The sequence below is a fragment of the Mustela lutreola genome, chromosome 10 (assembly GCF_030435805.1).
Source record: "Mustela lutreola isolate mMusLut2 chromosome 10, mMusLut2.pri, whole genome shotgun sequence".
Classification (NCBI taxonomy): Eukaryota; Metazoa; Chordata; class Mammalia; order Carnivora; family Mustelidae; genus Mustela; species Mustela lutreola.
This window is the reverse complement of record NC_081299.1, coordinates 21381882-21402246: the sequence shown is the minus strand read 5'-3', so window position 1 is coordinate 21402246 and position 20365 is coordinate 21381882. Positions and strand designations below refer to the sequence as shown.

Here is a 20365-nt window from a genome sequence, read left to right as displayed (position 1 = left end):
CTAAAAGATCTATACACTATGCTATCCTCAAAACTTCTCAGGTAGAATCCATCTTTCAAATCAACAAATGAAGTTCTCAGGCAAACTATAGGACACCAATATATGGCTCTCAGCATTATATATGCTTCCTGACTATACCATTATATATATTTTAAAGATTTTATTTATTTATTTTTCAGAGAGAGAAAGAGCACAAGCATGGAGAACAGAAGGCAGACGGAGAAGCAGACTCTCCACTAAGCAAGGAGCCCCATGCAGGACTCGATCCCAAGACCCTGGGATAGTAACCTGAGCTGAAGGCAGACACCTAACTGACTGAGCCACTCAGGCATCCCACCATTATATATTATTAAAGTTTATCAAAACATTACCATCTCTGCCCTATGCTCCACAATTTTAGCAAGGTAGCTTTATGAAGTATAAAATGAGATGTGATTTATCACATATTCTAAATCTTATGAATGGCTAAGAGAGAGTCTTGGAACCAATTTTTGAGCATAAAACAACATATAAACTAGGCTAACAAATGTAACTACCAGTTAACTCCTTTCTACCTTTTATCAATCATGCCCAATGGGAAGAAGATTCTAAGAAGCAAGAGACTTGAAATCTGGGTTTCCTAAAGTTATCATGAAGTCATCGCAAAGTTTTACAGGTAAGTGAAACAACATTTTGACACATACTCTCTTACTTCCAACATAATAAAACTGCTGAAAGATTCTTAACTAAACCTCATTAATTCTTTTCTTTCAGAATATAAGGTTGACATAAAGGAAAAAAGGACTTAATTATTTAGCTCCTGAATTAGATATTGGAGGTAGTCTAAAAGGCTCCTTCCCATCCTTTGTAACCTTTTTTTTTTTTTTTTAAAGATTATTTATTTATTTATTTGACAGACAGAGATCACAAGTAGGCAGAGAGGCAGGCAGAGAGAGAGGGAGGAAGCAGGCTCCCTGCCAAGCAGGACCCTGAGACCATGACCCAAGCTGAAAGCAGAGGCTTTAACTCACTGAGCCACCCAGGCGCCCCCTTTGTGACCCTTTTAAATGTGACCTCTTCAAATAGTCCTTCAACTGGCTATCTTACCTATCATATCCCCAGTCTGCTATTCATGTCAGTACCCTGTTTATTGTTTTCTTAAAATTTCTTTTAATAAATAATTACTTTGTATTTACTAATTTTTTGTCTCTTCCATTAGACTATAAAATGTCATCAAGAGTAGGGATTATGATTGTTTTATAACAACAACAACACTATATAACAATTAAAATCAATCAGTTACTATTCTAAAAGCATTATTTTTTTTTAAAGATTTTATTTATTTATTTGACAGAGAGAGATCACAAATAGGCAGAAAGGCAGGCAGAGAGAGAGAGAGGAGGAAGCAGGCTCCCTGCCGAGCAGAGAGCCCGATGTGGGACTCGATCCCAGGACCCTGAGATCATGACCTGAGCCGAAGGCAGCGGCTTAACCCACTGAGCCACCCAGGCGCCCTAAAAGCATTATTTATAGGAACTCACTTTATCCTCATTATATCCTATACCTCAAACTAATATAACACTGCATGTTAACTATATTGGAATTAAAAATTTTTTTAAAGAAATTAAGTTTATGATATGAAAAAAGTAAAAACAACCCAATTGCAAAAAAAAAAAAAAAAAAAGTGAAGGGGATCAAGAATACTTATCATGATGAGCACTGAGTAATGTATAGAATTGTTAGCTCACTATACTATACATCAGAAACTGATAGAACACTGTATGTTGACGATACTGGAATTAAAATTAAAAAACAAAAAAGAAAAGTCTAGAGAAAAAAACGGAAGCCCGAGAAGTTAAACTCGTCCAGCATCATTCAGTTAAAAAGTTACATAACAATCTGCCTCCAGAATTCATGATCTTAAACCTCTTTGTCATATTATACCAATTATATCCAGCTTAGGGTCTGGCACACATAGTAGGTTTTTAATAAATATGTGTTGAATGAATAAATAAACATTAAAAACTGACATGGCTTCTGAAAAATCCAAGGAACCAGACATAAAGACTGGTACAGTCTTATGATGCAAACTTACTTTTAAAAAATCTGGATAGAAAAGGACAACTCGAATGAAACTCTATCACACATATAGAAATATGGTTAAACAAATAAACCCTTACCTACAAGGTTCTGATCCACAAGGTTATGATTATAATTACTGGCTTCTAAAAAGCCCCAAATAGTTTTCTCCTTTAAACAGTACCTCTTTGGGGCGCCTGGGTGGCTCAGTGGGTTAAGCCTCTACCTTTGGCTCAGGTCATGATCTCAGGGTCCTGGGATCGACCCCCAAGCCTGCTTCTACCCCTCTCTCTCTCTCTCTGCCTGCCTCTCTGACTACTTGTGATCTCTGTTTGTCAAGTAAATAAATAAAATCTTTTAAAAATAAATAAATAAACAGTATCTCCTTGAGAGTTATTAACAGTACTATTTTCTTTCTCTTTATGTATAAATACCGGCATACAATCTATCACAATTTTGATTTAATAAAGTTTCAGTGAATGAAACTTCAGTTAAATCTAAAGTTAACTTTGTCCACCATCTGTTTCAGCTTCAGTACAAATGTTATGATCTTTAGATAAAACAGACCAGCCCTGATTCAAATGCTAACTAAAGCAAAATATGGATTTTTTTTCCCTACATAAAGCAGAGGAGAAAAAAGGCAGTTAAAAACTTCCTCAAAGTTCAAGGCTTCCTGAAAGATAATGTTATTTAACTCTTTTGGTATTTCTAAAATTAAATTAAATTAATGATATTAAAATACATAAGGTTTCTTTGCCTTTACTGTTCATGTTAAATAGTAATAACTAACATTTAATGAGTGGCAGGCAATGTCTTGAGAGCCTTCTGTGTTTATCTTTTTAATCCTCTAATAGCCAAAGGAGGTGAATTTTATTCTCATTGCACAAGAGGAGGAAACTGATAAAGCAAAAGTGTCACTCGGCTATGATTTTCTAGATCGATTTCACAGCTTGCAGGTTTATTTATTGGTTTTTAAAGATTGTATTTATTTATTTGGCAGAGAGAGAGAGCGCACAAGTAGGCAGAGTGGCAGGCAGAGGGAGAGGGAGAAGCGGGCTCCCTGCTAAGCAGGGAACCCAATACTCAATCCCAACACTCTGGGATTATGACCGAATCAAAGACAGACACTTAACTGAATAAGACACTCAGGCACCCCATATATGCATGTTTACTATTACATTATACAGTAAATCTTCTTTTCAACTTTGTTTCACAAATAGCAAGTAGGTAACTACAACTTTATCTTAAATTTTACTGTTAGCACTTTTTATATACAAGTAGTATTTCTAGAAATACATGTAATATTTTTAGAAAAATCTAATTAAACTGTGTAGCCCAAACCTGAGGCCTACCAAAAACATGTAGGATTTATATTTTTAACAATACAAATAAGCATGCTCACATGCTTCAAAAATAAAAACCCCTTTAAAATAGCTTTTAATTTGTTTTAAGGCTAAAAACAAATGGGATTCCTAGAAAATAGTTTCAGTTATACTACTAATACTTTCGAATATTTTTTTGGACAGATAAATTCACAACCCATGTTTAGTATGTGCTATATATGTACTTGTTAAATTTTAATGTGCATCAAATTACCCAGCAATCTTTGTTAAAATACAGATTCTGATTCAGCAAGTCTGGAGTAGAGCCCGAGATTCTGCATTTCCAACAAGCTCCAATGCTGCTAACCCAATGATCACTCTTTAATAGCAAAGCATAACTGTGACACAATTAAGGACCTAAGCTACTGTATATTACAGTAGTAGGTGATATATCAAAGGTGATATAAAGGGCTAGCCTTCCTTATCTATAACTAACATTCTGGTAATATGATCTGGTTGGAGAAAACAGTAACAATAAGGGTGCCTGTGTGGCTCAGCAGATTAAGCCTCTGCCTCGGCTCAGGTCATGATCCCAGGATCCTCGGATCAAGCCCCACATCAGGCTCTCTGCTCAGCAGGGGGCTTGCTTCCTTCTCTCTCTGCCTGCCTCTCTGCCTATTTCTGATCTGTCAAATAAATAAATAAAATCTTTAAAAAAAAAAAAACAGTAACAATAAGGCAGGCATGGCTCAAACATAGCACATACCTCTGGATAGCTTGAATCTACTACATAGCTTTTTTGAGGACTTTCATAAAAGGACCACATTTGCAGATAAACTGTCTCACTCCTAAGAATTCCAACAAAATGAACTTTAAACCACCTCACCTTTTCCCACCTCTCATTAAAAATCTTGGACTTGCAGAATGGCTAAAATTAGCAAGTCAGGGGTTGGTGAGGATGCACAGGAAGGGGAACCCTCCTACACTGTTGGTAGGAATGGAAGCTGGTGCAGCCACTCTGGAAAACAGCATGGAGGGTCCTCAAAAAGTTGAAAACAGAGTTACCCTATGACCCAGAAATTGCATTACTGATTATTTACACTAAAAATACAAATGTAGTGATCCGAAGGGGCATGTGCACCCAAATGTCTATAGCAGCAATGTCCACAAAAGCCAAACTATGGAAAGAACCTAGATGTCCATCAACAGATGAGTGGATAAAGAAGATGTGGCATACATATATACAATGGAATACTATGCAGCCATCAAAAGAAATGAAATCTTGCCATTTGCAATGACGTGGGTGGAACTAGAGGGTATTATGCTAAGCAAAGTAAGTCAGCCAGAGAAAGACAATTATCATATGATCTCTCTGATATGAGGAACTTGGGACACAGGGCAGAGGGTCATGCGGGGTAGGGAGTCAAAAATGAAACAAGATGGGACTTGGGAGGGAGACAAACCGTAAAAGACTCTTAATCTCAGGAAACAAACTGAGGGTTGCTGGGGGGTTGGAAGGGTAGGGAGAGGTTGATGGACATTGGGGAGGGTATGTGCTATGGTGAGTGCTGTGAATTGTGTAAGACTAATGATTCACAGACCTGTACCCCTGAAGCAAATAATATATCATATGTTCATTAAAAAATCTTGGACTTGTTCTATTATCACAGCTAATTGATATATAGGCTGAATAAACCCATTTGATAAATACTTCTTTCATTTTGTTTTCTTTGCTCTATAAAATGTAAATATAAAAGTATAGAGTGCATCTTCTAAAAAGTCAAGTTTCCATTGATTACATTAATTTTTTCACAAGAGAAATTCCAAAGCTTCATGTTATTAATTCTTATCAATGCCTAAGTTAACTGATTAGTAAGAAATAATGGCAAATGTTATTAAGTGAAAAATACAGTCAATACAGTCTTCATTACACACCTCCCTCATTCATACATCCTTACCTGTGTTTCTGCACTGCTTAATGAATGAAGATCCAAGGATGGGTCTGTTTTGAGTTCAGGTTCAGGAGCTGCAATTGGGGCTTTTAAAATGATCTCTTCATCAAGACTGGTTCCAAATTCTATCTCTTTCTGACCTCCTTCACATTTCTCTTTAGCTGGCTCTACGTCTTTGCCTTCTTCCTCAGAAACCTGAGACTTGGGCCTTTTGAGAAATGAGGAGAATAGCCGTGACAGGCCCCTATTTTCTGATGTCCGCTCCTTGTTCTTGGTTAAGTCTTCATGTGTAGGAGTATCTCCATTAGATGTTTTCAGCTTCTGCTCACACTGATTATCTCCCTCAGCTGCCTCCTGAGAAGCCTCCTCAAGCTGAGTTTCTTGTTGGCCTGAATTTGTGGCTCCCTCACCTTCTTCCTTCTGTTGTTGGTGCTGTGAATTTTCAGCTTCCGCCACTAAACTCTTCTCTGTTGTCATGATGTTGCTATTAAAAAAAGAGGAGAACTCTTATAATCAAAACTGATTACCGTAGGCAAAACCTTAAATCATGCCAAGCATGCCAAAATTAATATATTTAGGTGTTTAATCACCCACAGACAGTACTCCAGTCCATTAAGCCTGAGACCTTCAAATAAAGTACAAAAATATCTCACCTATACATCCCAAATAAATTATTAATGCTGTCACTTGCTAAATATATGCACATGAAGAAATTACCTTACCCCTGAGGCCAACTTAGTGAAATGCATATTTCAAATTCAATGCTCTGACTGTATATAGCAAATACCCTTTATCTTTCCTAAAAAGATCTTATGCTTTTTACCATGCTTTGAGGGTATCAATCTAATAAAGGTGCAAAATTTGCAGGAATTATTCTTGTAAACATCTCTATACCTCAAGAAATTATGAGATCAAAGGTCCCCAACTCTTTATTGTTCTTTCTCTTTATATTTCTTAAAATGCACAGACTTCTCTACTAAGAACAGCAAATGAGAATTCTGATCATTTATCAGAAAACAATGTCAAGTATCTGATTAAAATAATCACCAAAAAATCCTTACATTTTCATGTTATAATACTAAATTACAGTCTCTTGCAGAAGTATCCTTCTTCAAGTTCCTTAAGACCTTTTTTCCTTCTGAATATGACTTTCCATGATCAGCATTTTTTAATAGACAGTGAAATTATTATGATAGAGAAAAATGTTAAAATAACAGAAAAATAAAGAAACAAAATGGAGAAGAGAGATTTAGGGGTGCCTGGCCACATCAGGGATGGGCTCAGTCTGTTAAGCGTCTACCTTTGGCAGAGGTCTTGATCCCAGGATCCTGGGATTGAACCCCACATTGGGCTCCCTCATCAGTAGGGAGTCTGCCCCTCCCTCTACTCCCAGCTTATTCTCTCTCTTGCTATCTCTGTCTCTCTCTCAAATAAATAAATAAATAAAATCTTAAAAAGAAAATAAAGTTTAGAGAAGACAGATTTAGAAAGCAAATGCTGAGTGCAAAAGAGAGAAGGCAGGCATGCTACAGAGCTCATATATTTCAAAACTGTTGGTTTCTAGCCTCTTGATCTCAAAATCCCAGCATTATTAGTCAGGTCTCACAATCATAGCCAAAGAACACTGTCGCATCTAGTTTACTAAAGAATAACCAGGGGCACCTGTGGAGCTCAGTTGGCTAAGCGTCTCACTTCAACTCAGATCATGATCTCAGGGTCCTGGGATCAAGCCCCAGAGTTGGGCTCTGTGCTCAGCATGGAGTCTGCTTGTCCCTCTCCCTCTGCTCCTCCCCTTGCTCATGTTCTCTCTCTCTCTAAAATAAATACATAAAATCTTAAAGAAGAAGAAGAAGGAGAAGGAGGAGGAGGACAACCAACACACAAGAAACTTCTGTGACACCAGGAAATAAAGTTAACTATTAATGATCTTACACTTTGATTCACTCCTATACTTAAAAGCACTCCACTCAAAAAGTAGCATTTACATTCTCTTCACATCTGCTTCACATTATTTAGATAAAGTAATTTTATTTGAATGTTCACAATCCAAATTAATGAGCTCATTACTTTTTTTAGCTCATTACTTTCTCAGGCTCTTCGTACTTGCTGTTCTCTCTACCTATGATGCATTTCTCCTGGCAATTACTTTAAGCAATAAAAATATGAAAATATTTTAAGCAATAAAAAATTCAAAGCACATTTTCTATTCTCATTTACTAAGTCACAAAAATTACTCTGTGGTAATAAAATATGCAGTTCAGTCTTTATAAACACTACTTAAAACATTTACCAACCAATCTACATTCTTCTTAGTTTGTTACCCTTGAGTGAGTTAACATTTGTACTTAAATAAAAGAAATAATATTGTCATCAGTTCCTCCTCATATTAGGAGTAGGCAACTGACTTTTCTAAAAGTCTTCTTCTTTAATCTCTACGTAATTGAACCACCAGAAAAAAAAAGCCAGATATCAAACTACTATTTATTCTAGAAGAGTAGTGATTTGACTTGATAGCATCAGTTTACTTCATACTTCCTTTCCAAAAATAGAGGACAGGATGAAAACTTAGCATTAGTTACCACGGGTTTCAGATACGACTTTATCATTCACCCCAAGGAAAAGGTTCTGAAACCACTTCTGTATTAAAATCTTCCCATATGACAGATTTTGCAGCAAGGTCTCTCATAAAGACCTATTTTTAAAAATTACAAATCTTTTGTGAAAGTTTTAGCAGATATGAAAACCACTTATGCCCCACTTCAAACAGTTTTTTATTTGCATCCTTCTGTAAACCAAGAGTATTTACCTATTCCTGTGCTTTATAATTTTTTCGTAGAGTTCTAAAAATAGAAAAGATCCTCCAAGGATATTCCTATAATTACTTTCACATGAAAGGGAGTCTCCAAGAAAGTAGCTGAATGAGTACAAGTACTCAATTGTTTAAAAAAAAAAATACACACAGATGGTAACAATCTCTATGCTATATATGGACTTGTTAAATTTTAATGTGCATCGAATCACCTAGGAATCTTGATTCTGATTCAGCAAGTCTGGAATGGAGCCTGAGATTCTACATTTCTAACAAACTCCCAGATGTTACCAGGGCTACTGGCCCAATGACCACTCTTTGACTCTCTGAGTAGCAAGACATTAAAAAAAAAAAAAAAAAAAAAAGATTACTTTTGGAATATACTCAAAATGCCTAAGAAATAAAGATAGCAAAAAGCTACTTTTAGAAAGTAGAATATGAACAGTGAAAAATACTTGACACAAGAAATGCTCAACAAATGCCCACTGAATTAATGAGTGAAGCAAAGGAGGCAACATGTGGTTAAACACAGAAGCTGAACCACTAACATGTTTCAGAATTCTTTTTGTTGCTTAATCAAAAGACAATTGAAAATTTTAACTAGAGCTATGGCAATTCCAAATTGTCCAAGTAGTCATTACACTTGCCCAGAGTCAGTGTTCTTGGTATCTCCACTGGTATGATCTCTTTGACACATTTAGGAATGAATTATCAAGACATACGAATGAAGTGAGTCAACAAGTTTATACCTTATGCTATGTTCACAAGTGTGGCTGTCGTCTGTCCCAATACACTGCCACTACAATATCATCAACTGAATCCCTTATGCTGTGTCTTTTACTCCCGTGACTTATTTATTCTGTAACTGGAAGCCTGTATCTCCCACTCCCCTTCAACCATTTTGCCCAACCCTCTAACCTCCTCCCCTCTGACAACTGTTAGTTTGTTCTCTGAAATTATAGGCTTATAGGTCTGATTCTGCTTGTTGTTTGTTTATTCATTCACTGTTGTTTTGTTATTGTTTTAGATTCCACTTATGAATGGAATCATATGGTATTTGTGTTTCCCAGTCTGACTTATTTCACTTCACATAATACTCTCTAACTCCACCCACGCTGTCATGAATGGCCAACTCACCCTTTTTATGGCTGTGTAATATTCCATTATATATAGCTACCACATCTTCCTTATCCATTTCTCCACTGATGGACATTTAGGTTGCTTCCATATCTTGGTTATTGTAAACAATGGTGCAATAAACATAGGAGTGCATATATCTTTTCATATTAGTATTTTCATTTCCCTTGGGTAAACACTCAATAGTGGAATTATTATATAACACTATATGTTAACTGCAATCAAATTTTTTAAAAATTAGCTACCAAGACACTATCAGATCACCACATTTTAACTCTTTGTATAGCGCTTATAGTCTAAAACTACCTTATTTACTTTTCTTTTTTCCTTTTTTGAATTGTCTGCCCTCCATAATAGAATGTACAGCACAAGAGGAAAGCATCTCTGTTTTATTTAGCAGAAACTCACAAATACGTAGATGTGTCTGATTTTAAATATTAGTTGCTCAATAAATATTTTTAAATAAAAAAGACATGATTAAAGAATCAGAGAATAACAACTATCAGTGCAAAACTGACACACTCTACCATATAACTGGACATGCGTGAAAAACTGAACATAAGTAAAAAATGGATTCAAGCACAACATAAGGAACAGGCATACAAGCAGAATGACAAAAGAATTCTACTGGAAGGGGCGCCTGGGTGGCTCAGTGGGTTAAGCCGCTGCCTTCGGCTCAGGTCATGATCTCAGGGTCCTGGGATCGAGTCCCGCATTGGGCTCTCTGCTCAGCAGGGAGCCTGCTTCCTCCTCTCTCTGCCTGCCTCTCTGCTTACTTGTAATTTCTCTCTGTCAAATAAATAAATAAAATCTTTAAAAAAAAAAAAAAAAGAATTCTACTGGAAGGAACATACTGTAACCAACTTTGGGTAATATCATATATTCAATGCAGGAAAACAATAAAGAAATCAGACAACGTAGTTAGTGTTCAGCAATGATGCTACCATTCAGAGTATGCAAGGAAAAATAAAAATAATTTATTAAGTAAAGTTTTCATGCATGTTCTTTCCAGCCATGTACACATGGGTAGCAACACTGTTTAGTAAGCCCCACAAAAGCAAAGGGGTGTGGGGTTAGAGAGAATATTAAATGCAAACAATAAATCAAGCAACTATTTCCAGTTAGCTCTGAGGCTGGTAAGAATTAAGCAAAAACTAAACAGCAGAAAGAAAATATTCTATGGACCATTTACTAAAAGCTCAAATAAACTCACCCTGACAAATCTATTATACCTGCAGCCAAGTTCTTCCTGTTACAAATGATAAGATGGGTAACCAGAGAAAAAGATATAAAGAAACCAAGCAGCAAAGACAGGATAAATGCTCTACAAACAGGACCTTCCTGTTTGCAGTAAACGATATCCCTTTCATTCTGGATACAAAATCCAAAAGGAGGTATCTATTTACTTAATGTCAGAAAGAAGCCTTTTGATTAAAAAAAAAAAAAAATCAGCACTTTAGACAAAGCAATGAGTTCCCATTCTATCTCAATCCTAATCTTTCAAACCCTTGGAATTACACCCCATTTGGTATAAAACAAGATAAACTGTTGACTTCAGGCAAATCAGATCTTTAAAAATATGATACTGAGCAGATCTGCAAGGGCCAGACAATATTCTTCTTCTTTTTTGTATCTCTCTTTAACATTAGTACAGTCAGTACTCCATTAATGCTTCTTGGGTGAACAACTTTGAAAAAAACACTACGGTTTGGCACCACTAAGAAAATTCCTTAGGATCACCATTTATGGATGAAGTGTAATGATTTAGGTATTAGTAATACCCTTCAAGTTAGCTCTATGAACATCTATCAAAGTTTACTGAGTATTAATCATGTTTAATGTTTGGATTTAGCAACTGAAAAGGGACCCAAGAAGAATAATACACAATTCTTAGACAAGTTTGAGTTATGCTACTTTGCTTATTTAAAAAAGACCTACATGAGTACAGATCTTCCTGCACTTACAATGCAATTATGCCCTGATAAGCCCATAGTAAACTGAAAATGTTGTTGAGAGTGCACTTAATACACTTAACCCAGAGAACATCATAGTTTAGCCTACCTTGCATGTGCTCAGAACACTTACATCAGCCTATGATTAGGCAACATCATCTAACACAAAGCATTATAAAGTGGTGAATATCTCACGTAATTTACTGAATACTGTCTGAAAGTGAAAAACTGGTTGCAGAATGGTTTTAAGTGCATTGGTTGTTTACCCTCATGCTTGCATGGCTGACTGTGAACTGTGGCTCACCGCTGCTTCTTCTAAAGATCACAAGAGAGTACTGTATTACATACCACCAGCCCAGGAAAATAGCAAAATTCAAAATTCAAAATACAGTTTTTACTGTATGCATAATAGCTTTTGTACTACTGTAAAGTCAGAAAAATTGTAAATCTAACCATTGTAAACTGGGGGCCATCTATGCCTGTTTTCACTAACTGAAAGAAGTCTGAAGAGGATTTGCACGTTTATGAAAGAAGTGGAAAGCAAAAATGGCATTCAGCATTTGTTTGTGGTTTTTTCTTTCTTTTTCTGGAGAAGGGAGGCCATTAATTTATTAATTTCTCTCTCCCTTTTTTTTTTAAAGCAACTTAGTGTGGAACCCAACATGGGGCTTCAACTCACAACCCTGAGATCAAGACTGAGCTGAGATCAAGAGTCAGATGCTTAACCAATGGAGCCACCCAGGCGCCCCCAGCATGTGTTTTGTAGGAAGCCAGTACAGAGGCAGCACAAGCCCTAAGCTGCGATAGGATGGCACCACCAAGCTGCTTCCCAGGAACTACACTTAGCATCTTAGCATCAGGTCACAACAGTTTTTTTTGTTTTTTGTTTTTTTTAAAGATTTTATTTATTTATTTGACAGAGAGAGATCACAAGTAGGCAAAGAGGCAGGCAGAGAGAGAGAGGAGGAAGCAGACTCCCTGCTGAGCAGAGTGCCCGATGCGGGACTTGATCCCAGGACCCTGAGATCATGACCTGAGCCGAAGGCAGTGGTTCAACCCACTGAGCCACCCAGGTGCCCAGGTCACGATAGTTTTGAACTGTGTCTATAAGCATCTGTGCTTTGTCTCAACTTACTTTCTGCATCTATTAGCAAGATGTGTCCTAAGATATCAGAAAAGCTTTAAGAGTGGTATTATGCTAAGCAAAATAAGTCAATCAGAGAAGGATCATTATCATATCAGCTCTCTGATATGAGGAATTTGAGAGGCAGGGTGGGGGGTTTTGGGGGGAAGGGAGAGGGAAAAATGAAACAAGATGGGACCAGGGCGGGAGACAAACCATAAGAGACTCTTAATCTCAGGAAACACACTGAGGATTTTGCTGGCTGGGGGTGGGAGGGATAGGCTGGCTGGGTGATGGACATTGGGGAGGGTATGTGCTATGGTGAGTGCTGCAAATTGTGTAAGACTGATGATTCACAGACCTGTACCCCTGAAGGAAATAATACATTATATATTAATTTAAATTTTTTTAAATATATTTTATTTATTTGAGAAACAGCACACACAAGCAGGGGAGAGGGGCAAAGGGAGAGGGTAAAGTAGGCTCCCTGCTCAGTAGGGAGGCCCAATGCAGGGCTCTATCCCAGGACCTGGGATCATGACCTGAGCCGAAGGCAGACATTTAACCCACTGAGCCACCCAGGCACACCTAAAGAAAGAACTTTCAATTCGAGTGATCACAAAAGGCCATGTGGAAAAGGTGGTTTGCTTTGTTTTTTTCAGTAGGCTCTTTAAGTAGGCATGAAGCCCAACATAGGACTCGAACTCATGACTATGAGATCAAGACCTAAGCAGAGATCAAGGGTCAGACACTTAACCAACTGAGCCACCCAGGCCACAGAAAAGATGGTTTTTAAGTTACGCTTTGAAGGGTGAGTATAAGATGTCAACGGAAAGAAACTTGAAGTGCCAAGGGCAAATGGAATTGCAGACAAGGGAATTAGCATGACTAAGAATACTGTAACTACTCAGGAACTAGTAAGTAGTCCCGACTGGTTGGAATAGGGCTACAAAAGGGAAGTAGAAGGAAGTAGGGTTAGAATAGAGTTACCATGAAAATTAATTCTAACAGAAATAATAGTGGATAGTGTTTACTGAGTAGCTACTAAATACCACCCACTATCCTACATACTTTACTGTGTTATATTACAATTACTCCATAATGTAGGTGTTTTCATTTCCCATAAAAATAAACAGGTTCTGGAAGGTTTAAAAATAAACCTTTTAAAAATAGTTTTAAAATAAAACTATTAATACACAACAGGGTAGTGATTCTATTGTAAATTCCCAGAATAGTATCTGTCTTTCTAAAACTTAGTACTGTAGATGCTTCTACCTCACTGTTCTCTGCTCAAGAAACTTCTATCTGTTAATTTATGGACAGGCTAGGGGCACCTGGGTTGGTTAAGCAACTGCCTTCAGCTCAGGTCATGATCCTGGAGTCCTGGGATCGAGTCCCAAATTGGGCTCCCGGCTCCATGGGGAGTCTGCCTCTCCCTCTGACCTTCTCTTCGCTCATGCTCTCTCTCACTGTCTCTCTCTCAAATAAATAAATAAAATATTTTAAAAACTTTATGGACAGGCTATTCAATCTGGCCAGGACCACCTCCGTTCCCACCAGTTTCGGTCCACCATTCATGTACCTCTTTCTCTTTCCATAGAGTGTATGTGAACAGGGAATGGGGAGAAAGTGAATGAAAAGGAAAGACAGATTACGAAAGATGTGAATAACATGTTTAATAGTTCAGACATTAGGGGCACCTGGCTGGCTCAGTTGGTTAAGGGCTGCCTTCAGCTCAGGTCATGATCTAGGGTCCTGGGATTGAGCCCATTTCAAACACCCCCCCCAAAAGACCCCTGCAAAGGTCCCTACATTGGGCTCCAAGCTCAGTGGGGAATCTGCTTCTCCCTCTCCTTCTGCCACTCCCCAACACTCATGCTCTTTTTCTTTCTAAAAAAGAAATTTTTTAGAAATTTTTTTCTAAAAAAGAAATTTTTATAAAAAAATAAAATCTTAAAAAAAAAATAGTTCAGACTTTATCCTGAAGGCAGTGGAGAACTACTGCAGGTTTTTAAGCTGGGAAGTAGGTAAACAAAGTAGAAGCAGGAGAGGTTAGAGTTAGAGAGAAACTCAACACATGATTGGGTAAATTCAGGTTATCAGGGAAATAACTCACAATGGGGATCCCCTAGGGAAGCTGAAACTAATACAGGGCAGAGAAACTTGAAAAGCCTTGCAACCAAAGCTTAAGAACTACCATTCCCCTTAGTTTTCTAGCTGATTTCATTAGCATGCTTCTCATTAACCCAGGCAGTCTCCTGTCTCATTCTGAGGCATTTTTATAACACACCTTCCTTGACCCACTCTGATAAATGGCTTAATGAAAGAAATACAGCAATAGAACCAAAACAGAAGAGAGAAAGAGGGTGGCTATCTCATAAGCATCTCAATACAACATGTCCAAAATTAAACTCTTGGTTCTCTCTTTCTCCTATCCACAGTGAAGAGCTGAATCCTACCATCAAGTAGCTCAAACCAGAAAATGAAGCACAGTCCTTGTGTCAGCCTTGTCCATTTCCCTTCCCAGTCCAATCCACCTGTTACTCTGTAGTCTACCTCCAAAATGTAGTTAGAATCGGTCCATTTTTCTCCTTCTATACTGCTACCATGTGTGTGCAAGGTTCCTTCACTTCTCACCTGAATTATAGCCCCTTGAATGATCTCTATGACCTCATTTTGTTCCACTTTCCTCCTGTCCTCTATATTCTAGTCACACTAGCCAAGTGCTTTCCTGACTTAAGACATCTGTGCATGCAATTTCCTTAGACTGGAAGACACCCCGCCCCCTGTAAAATGCTCAGTGTCTTCACCAGACTTTAAGTTTAATTGAAGTTTCAGCTTGAATAATTCCTCCTCAAAACAACCTTCCTTGATTGCTCTAATATCTACAAAGTCTCCTATAAGTCCCTTCTCCAATTCTCTATCCCAGAACCTACTTGTTTCCTTCACAGACTCTCTCAATGGATAAGAACTGGACATTTACTGGACATTTACTGCCTAATGTCTGTCTTCCCCACTCCACCACCACCAACTACACTGTAATACCAATGACAAGAGGGCTATTTTCTCTCCCATAGTATACCTAGTACCTAGCATAGAACTTGTGCTACCCAGCAGAGAACTTAACACTTAGCCTAGAATTTGTGCTACTTAGGGGCACCTGGGTGGCTCAGTGGGTTAAAGCCTCTGGCTTTGGCTCAGGTCATGATCCCGGGGTCCTGGGCTCAACCCTGCATAGGGCTCTTTGCTCTGCAGGGAGCCAGCCTGCTTCCCCCTCTCTCTCTGCCTGCCTCTCTGCCTACTTATGATCTCTGTCTGTCAAATAAGTAAACAAAATCTTAAAAAAAAAAAAAAAAAGAATTTGTGCTACCTAGCACAGAACACTGTAGGCAGTAACTTTTGTTCAATAAATGAATAAACATAAGGGAAAAAGAATAATTTAGGTTAACCACATATTATACATCAACAGGACAGAGGTTATCCAATTTGACAATAGTTCATAAGAAAAGGATACTAAGGTCTTGACTGAATGTGCTCCAACAGAAAAAAATTCTAAAATAGCTAATAATCTTCAGCTGCATTTTTAGATTTACAGTGACCAGAGTATTGATTTAACTCCTCAACATTTATTTTTTGAAAACATTACCAGGTTCTGAGCCATATGGTTAAGTTGTGGGGCTACAACAGTGAGAGATACAAACATAGTTACTGACATCCTGAGCTTCACTCTCCATGCAGAAGACCATGGAATGTAACAATCTCTTACTTATCACTATTTATATTACATCTTTAATCTTATACTCAAATCTGGACAGTTTATTTTTTTAAAAACCAGAATCTGTTGAGAAGAGATAGAATATAATGATGGAATTTGAAACCATGTCATCAGGTAAATAATTGAAAGATAGTGGAATGGTTGGGAAGCCTGGCTGGTTCAGTCAGTAGGACATAGGACTCTTGATCTTGGAGTCATAAGTTCAAGCCCCACACTGGACACAGAGTTTACTTTAAAATATACATATGTATTGGGATGCTTAGAAAAAGAGAATAGAAAGTAGGGAAGTGATTGTTGCTCTCATGAATTTCCAGAGCTGCCAAATTCTATGTGATTTCTAATAACAGAACTCAGATTAATCTGTGGAAATTACAAAGTTTTCATCTCAGTGAAGTAAAAGGAATAAATTTCTAATAATTAGAGTTATCAATCATTAAATGAGCTGCTTAGGAATAGTGAGCCTATTATCACTGAAAATATTCCATGAGAAGATGAATGGCAGTCTATGATGGATGCCAGAGAAAAGATTCTTCCATGATGCGAGTCCTTACATTAACTGACCTCTACAGTTCCACCCAATGCTAAGATTTTACAGATAGGAAGGAAGGTAAGGAAGAAAACAAAAGGGACATTAGAATAGTGATGAAGGGGCGCCTGGGTGGCTCAGTGGGTTAAAGTCTCTGCCTTTGGCTCGGGTCATGCTCGGGTCATGATCCCAGTGTCCTGGGATGGAGCCCCGCATAGGCTCTCTGCTCAGCAGGGAGCCTGCTTCCCCCTCTCTCTCTATGCCTGCCTCTCTGCCTACTTGTGATCTCTGTCTGTCAAATAAAAAAATAAAATCTTAAAAAAAAAAAAAGAATAGTGATGTAACTGGGTTATTTTTAAAAGGCTACAATATCAAGTCAGAGTTACAATTTGTGTTAGAAGGGGAAAAAAAACAAAAATAAAGGATAAAAGGCCCATTTGCTTCTCTAATCAGACAGCAGAATCCAGCAGTATTCTTGCCAATTGAAAGAAAAAACTATTCAAGTATTCAAGTTTCAAAAAATATGCAGAAAATAGTTTCCCAACAAAAATCGATCCATTCAAGACCACCAGGAAGTATCTCTCCTTGATAACTCATTTAAGTATACTAATTAGCACTTCCAGAAAAAGGAATAACCACCTATTTCGTTTTCAGATAAAAATGGCAATTTAAAATACACAAAATAAGTTTCTTTGTGAATCTCCCTCCATCCTCCTGAAATTACTTTGACCTTAAACTACTCCTTATGTAGACTTTTATTTTTCTTTAAGATTTTTATTTCATTTATTTGACAGACAGAGAGAGGAGGAAGCAGGCTCCCTGTTGAGCAGAAAGCCTGATGAGGGGCTCGATCCCAGGACCCTGAAATCACGACCTGAGGCTTTAACTCACAAGTAGGCAGAGAGGCAGGCAGAGAGAGAGGGGGAAGCAGGCTCCTCATTGAGCAGAGAGCCTGATGCAGGGCTTGATCCCAGGACCCCAGGATCATGACCTAAGCCGAAGCCAGAGGCTTTAACCCACTGAGCCACTCAGGCGCCCCCTTATGTAGACTTTTAAAGAATACTTGCCATAATGAGTGAGTCAGAAATGTTACTCAGCATGAACATGCTGTTTTCAACAACTTAATTTTTAATTTAAGAAATTTCTGTGATGACTAACACCATTGAACCAACTCATTCAAAGACATTTTCAAATAAACAAATTTACTCATCTCCTTCTAAGAAGACCAAAGTGCTCTTCACTTCTCCATAGAATTCAAACTCATACTTAGACGATGTCTAGACATATTTTCCAAGTATACAACCTAGGCCCTCCCAAAAGGATACACCACTTCCATGATTACTGGGCATCACTGAGAAACTGGTTCTTTCCCAAAGAAGTGAGTTTTACATACTTTGGGTATCAAATATGTCAGGTTAGCCATTCTGAATGGAAATCTTTATAAGGTGGATGTGCTTCCTTTTTTCATCTAAATAATCTACAGAACATAATTAAACCTTTACTGATTTAGTCATCATCATGAACCTCAATTACTATGCAGTGTTAATGCCCTCAGTGTTAATGTCCTCAAGTCTGTGGGGATGGTGAGCTCAGCCACAAGAATACGTGAGCATAGTGGGTTTTTATTTTTGTATCTACCATTAATAGTTTTCCTATTCATTTATTTGCAGAATTAACCCAGATTTCCTGCAGATGTCCAGGTGGTCTGCCAACAAGTAGCTTCCAGCATCTCTTCTTCTAATCTGCTATTTGCTAATCTACCACTGACGAGGAAACTAAAGAGCCAAGTATATTAAATCATGTCTAAAACAAGAATAAAGGGGCGCCTTGGTGACTCAGTGGGTTAAAGCCTCTGCCTTCAGCTTAGGTCATGATCCTGGGGTCCTGGGATCAAGCCCCGCATCAGGCTCTCTGCTCAATGTGGAGCCTGCTTCCCCCTCTCTCTCTGCCTGCCTCTCTGCCTACTTGTGATTTCTGTCTGTCAAATAAATAAATAAAATCTTAAAAAGAAATAAAAAATAAAAATAAATAAAACAAGAATAAGTGTTAAGGAAGAATAAGACTAATGCTTCCTATTGCTGCAATAACTTCAGCACATGTATCTTAGGAAACATATTTTGGCTCTTCAAATGCCATATAAGCCTACTATGAGGTTCCCATTATACTGTGACTAGTAAGTAGAAGCTGTGAATAAACTACACCCATATAAAGACCACTATTTTTTTTATAAGTATAGAGACCAAAAGTCTTTAATGTTGTTATTTATATAAGGTGCTGTATTCATATAAGCTCTTCTAGAAAACAAAAAAAGTAATAGTTGAGCTTGAAAGTATAACAGAAAGGAAGAACTTCTTAAAAGCTCAAAAATCTCAAGGTAAACACACACAAAACCTGAACACTTCTAGCTGCAGAGTGGTTTTACCTAAAACTTACAGAACATTTCTTACATTTATTTTCATTTTATCATCTCAGAGCCAGTCCAATCTAACAATACTTAACTAATTTTCTAAACTCAAGAAATTCTCTAAAATTTATTATGTGGGTAAATTTTCACTTTGACCCAAAGACTACAGTAAATTAACTGAACATCAAATATCATCTGATTAGTGCGTTAGTATGAATCAGAAACTTGCACTGGGTCATGGCTTGTTTGGGCAAATGTTCTAAGATTGGAACAGATGCTATGGTTGTCTCCCACCACTCTAGTATGTGAAAAATATACTAGAGACTACCAGAAGGTAAAATCCTTCCTTACAGTTTTAACACTGGCACAGAGACAAGATTTCATAACAATGGAGTATTTCAGAGAGATGGGACGAAGGATGGGTGAAATAGGTGATGGGGATTAAGGAGTGCACTTGTGATGAGTGGCAGGTGATGTATGAAAGTGTTGAATCACTGTATTGTACATCTAAAACTAATATTACATTGTTAACTAATTGGAATTTAAATAAAAACTTAATTTTTATTAAAAAATTAAAAATAAATAAATATTATACAGCTATAAATCCACAGAGGTTATGATTTGTTGTCCAATGAAGAATGAATGCCTTTTGTCTAAACAACATACAGAAGTACATGTTTTCATAATAACAAAAGTCCAATAAACTCCTTCATCTCTAAAAGTAATAATAATAATAATAATGGTAGAGTATTTAATAATAATAATGGTAGAGTATTTCAGATAACCCATTATTTGCTAAAAGAATTCAATGAAAGTACTGACTAAGCTTGATGACATTTCTCTCTCAAAAGAGAAGGGCCCTATTATTGTGTACTTAATTCTGAGCAATAAAGAATAATTTGTTGCTAATATGATCGTATCAGGAAACTTGGCAGAAAATAGCAATTTCACAAAGGTTTTTTTGTCAAGAATTATTTATTTATTTAAGAGAGAGAGAGAGACAGGGAGAGAGAGAGAGAAAGAGAATGTGGGGGGCAGAGGAAGAGAGATTTTTAAGCCAATTCTGCACTGAGTATGGATCCTGTTGCAGGGCTCAATCTCATAACCCTGAGATCATGACCTGAGCCAAAACCAAGAATTGGATACTTAGCTGACTGTGTCACCCAGGCACCCTTCACAAAGTTTTTATACTCAGAAAAGAGGTATGTCAGTCAAATGTGTAAGCTTACAAAAATATAGAACTTGTAAGAACACGGCAATTCTAGAAAGTGAGGTTCATTCACTATAGTCACAGACATATATTAAGT

General features: G+C 37.4%; 1 protein-coding gene across 25 annotated transcripts in view; it reads right to left on the bottom strand.

Moving 5' to 3' along the window:
* Window positions 1-20365, bottom strand: part of EPB41 (erythrocyte membrane protein band 4.1) — a 199325-nt gene that overhangs the window by 103021 nt on the left and 75939 nt on the right. For 24 of the 25 annotated variants that reach the window (XM_059136891.1, XM_059136886.1, XM_059136885.1 and 21 more), the window contains exon 2: window positions 5339-5816. In XM_059136891.1, coding sequence (XP_058992874.1) covers window positions 5339-5809 — 471 coding nt within the window. In that variant the 5' untranslated portion in view covers window positions 5810-5816. The remainder of the gene's footprint in view (window positions 1-5338; window positions 5817-20365) is intronic. The other variant, XM_059136905.1, reaches the window with a different exon arrangement.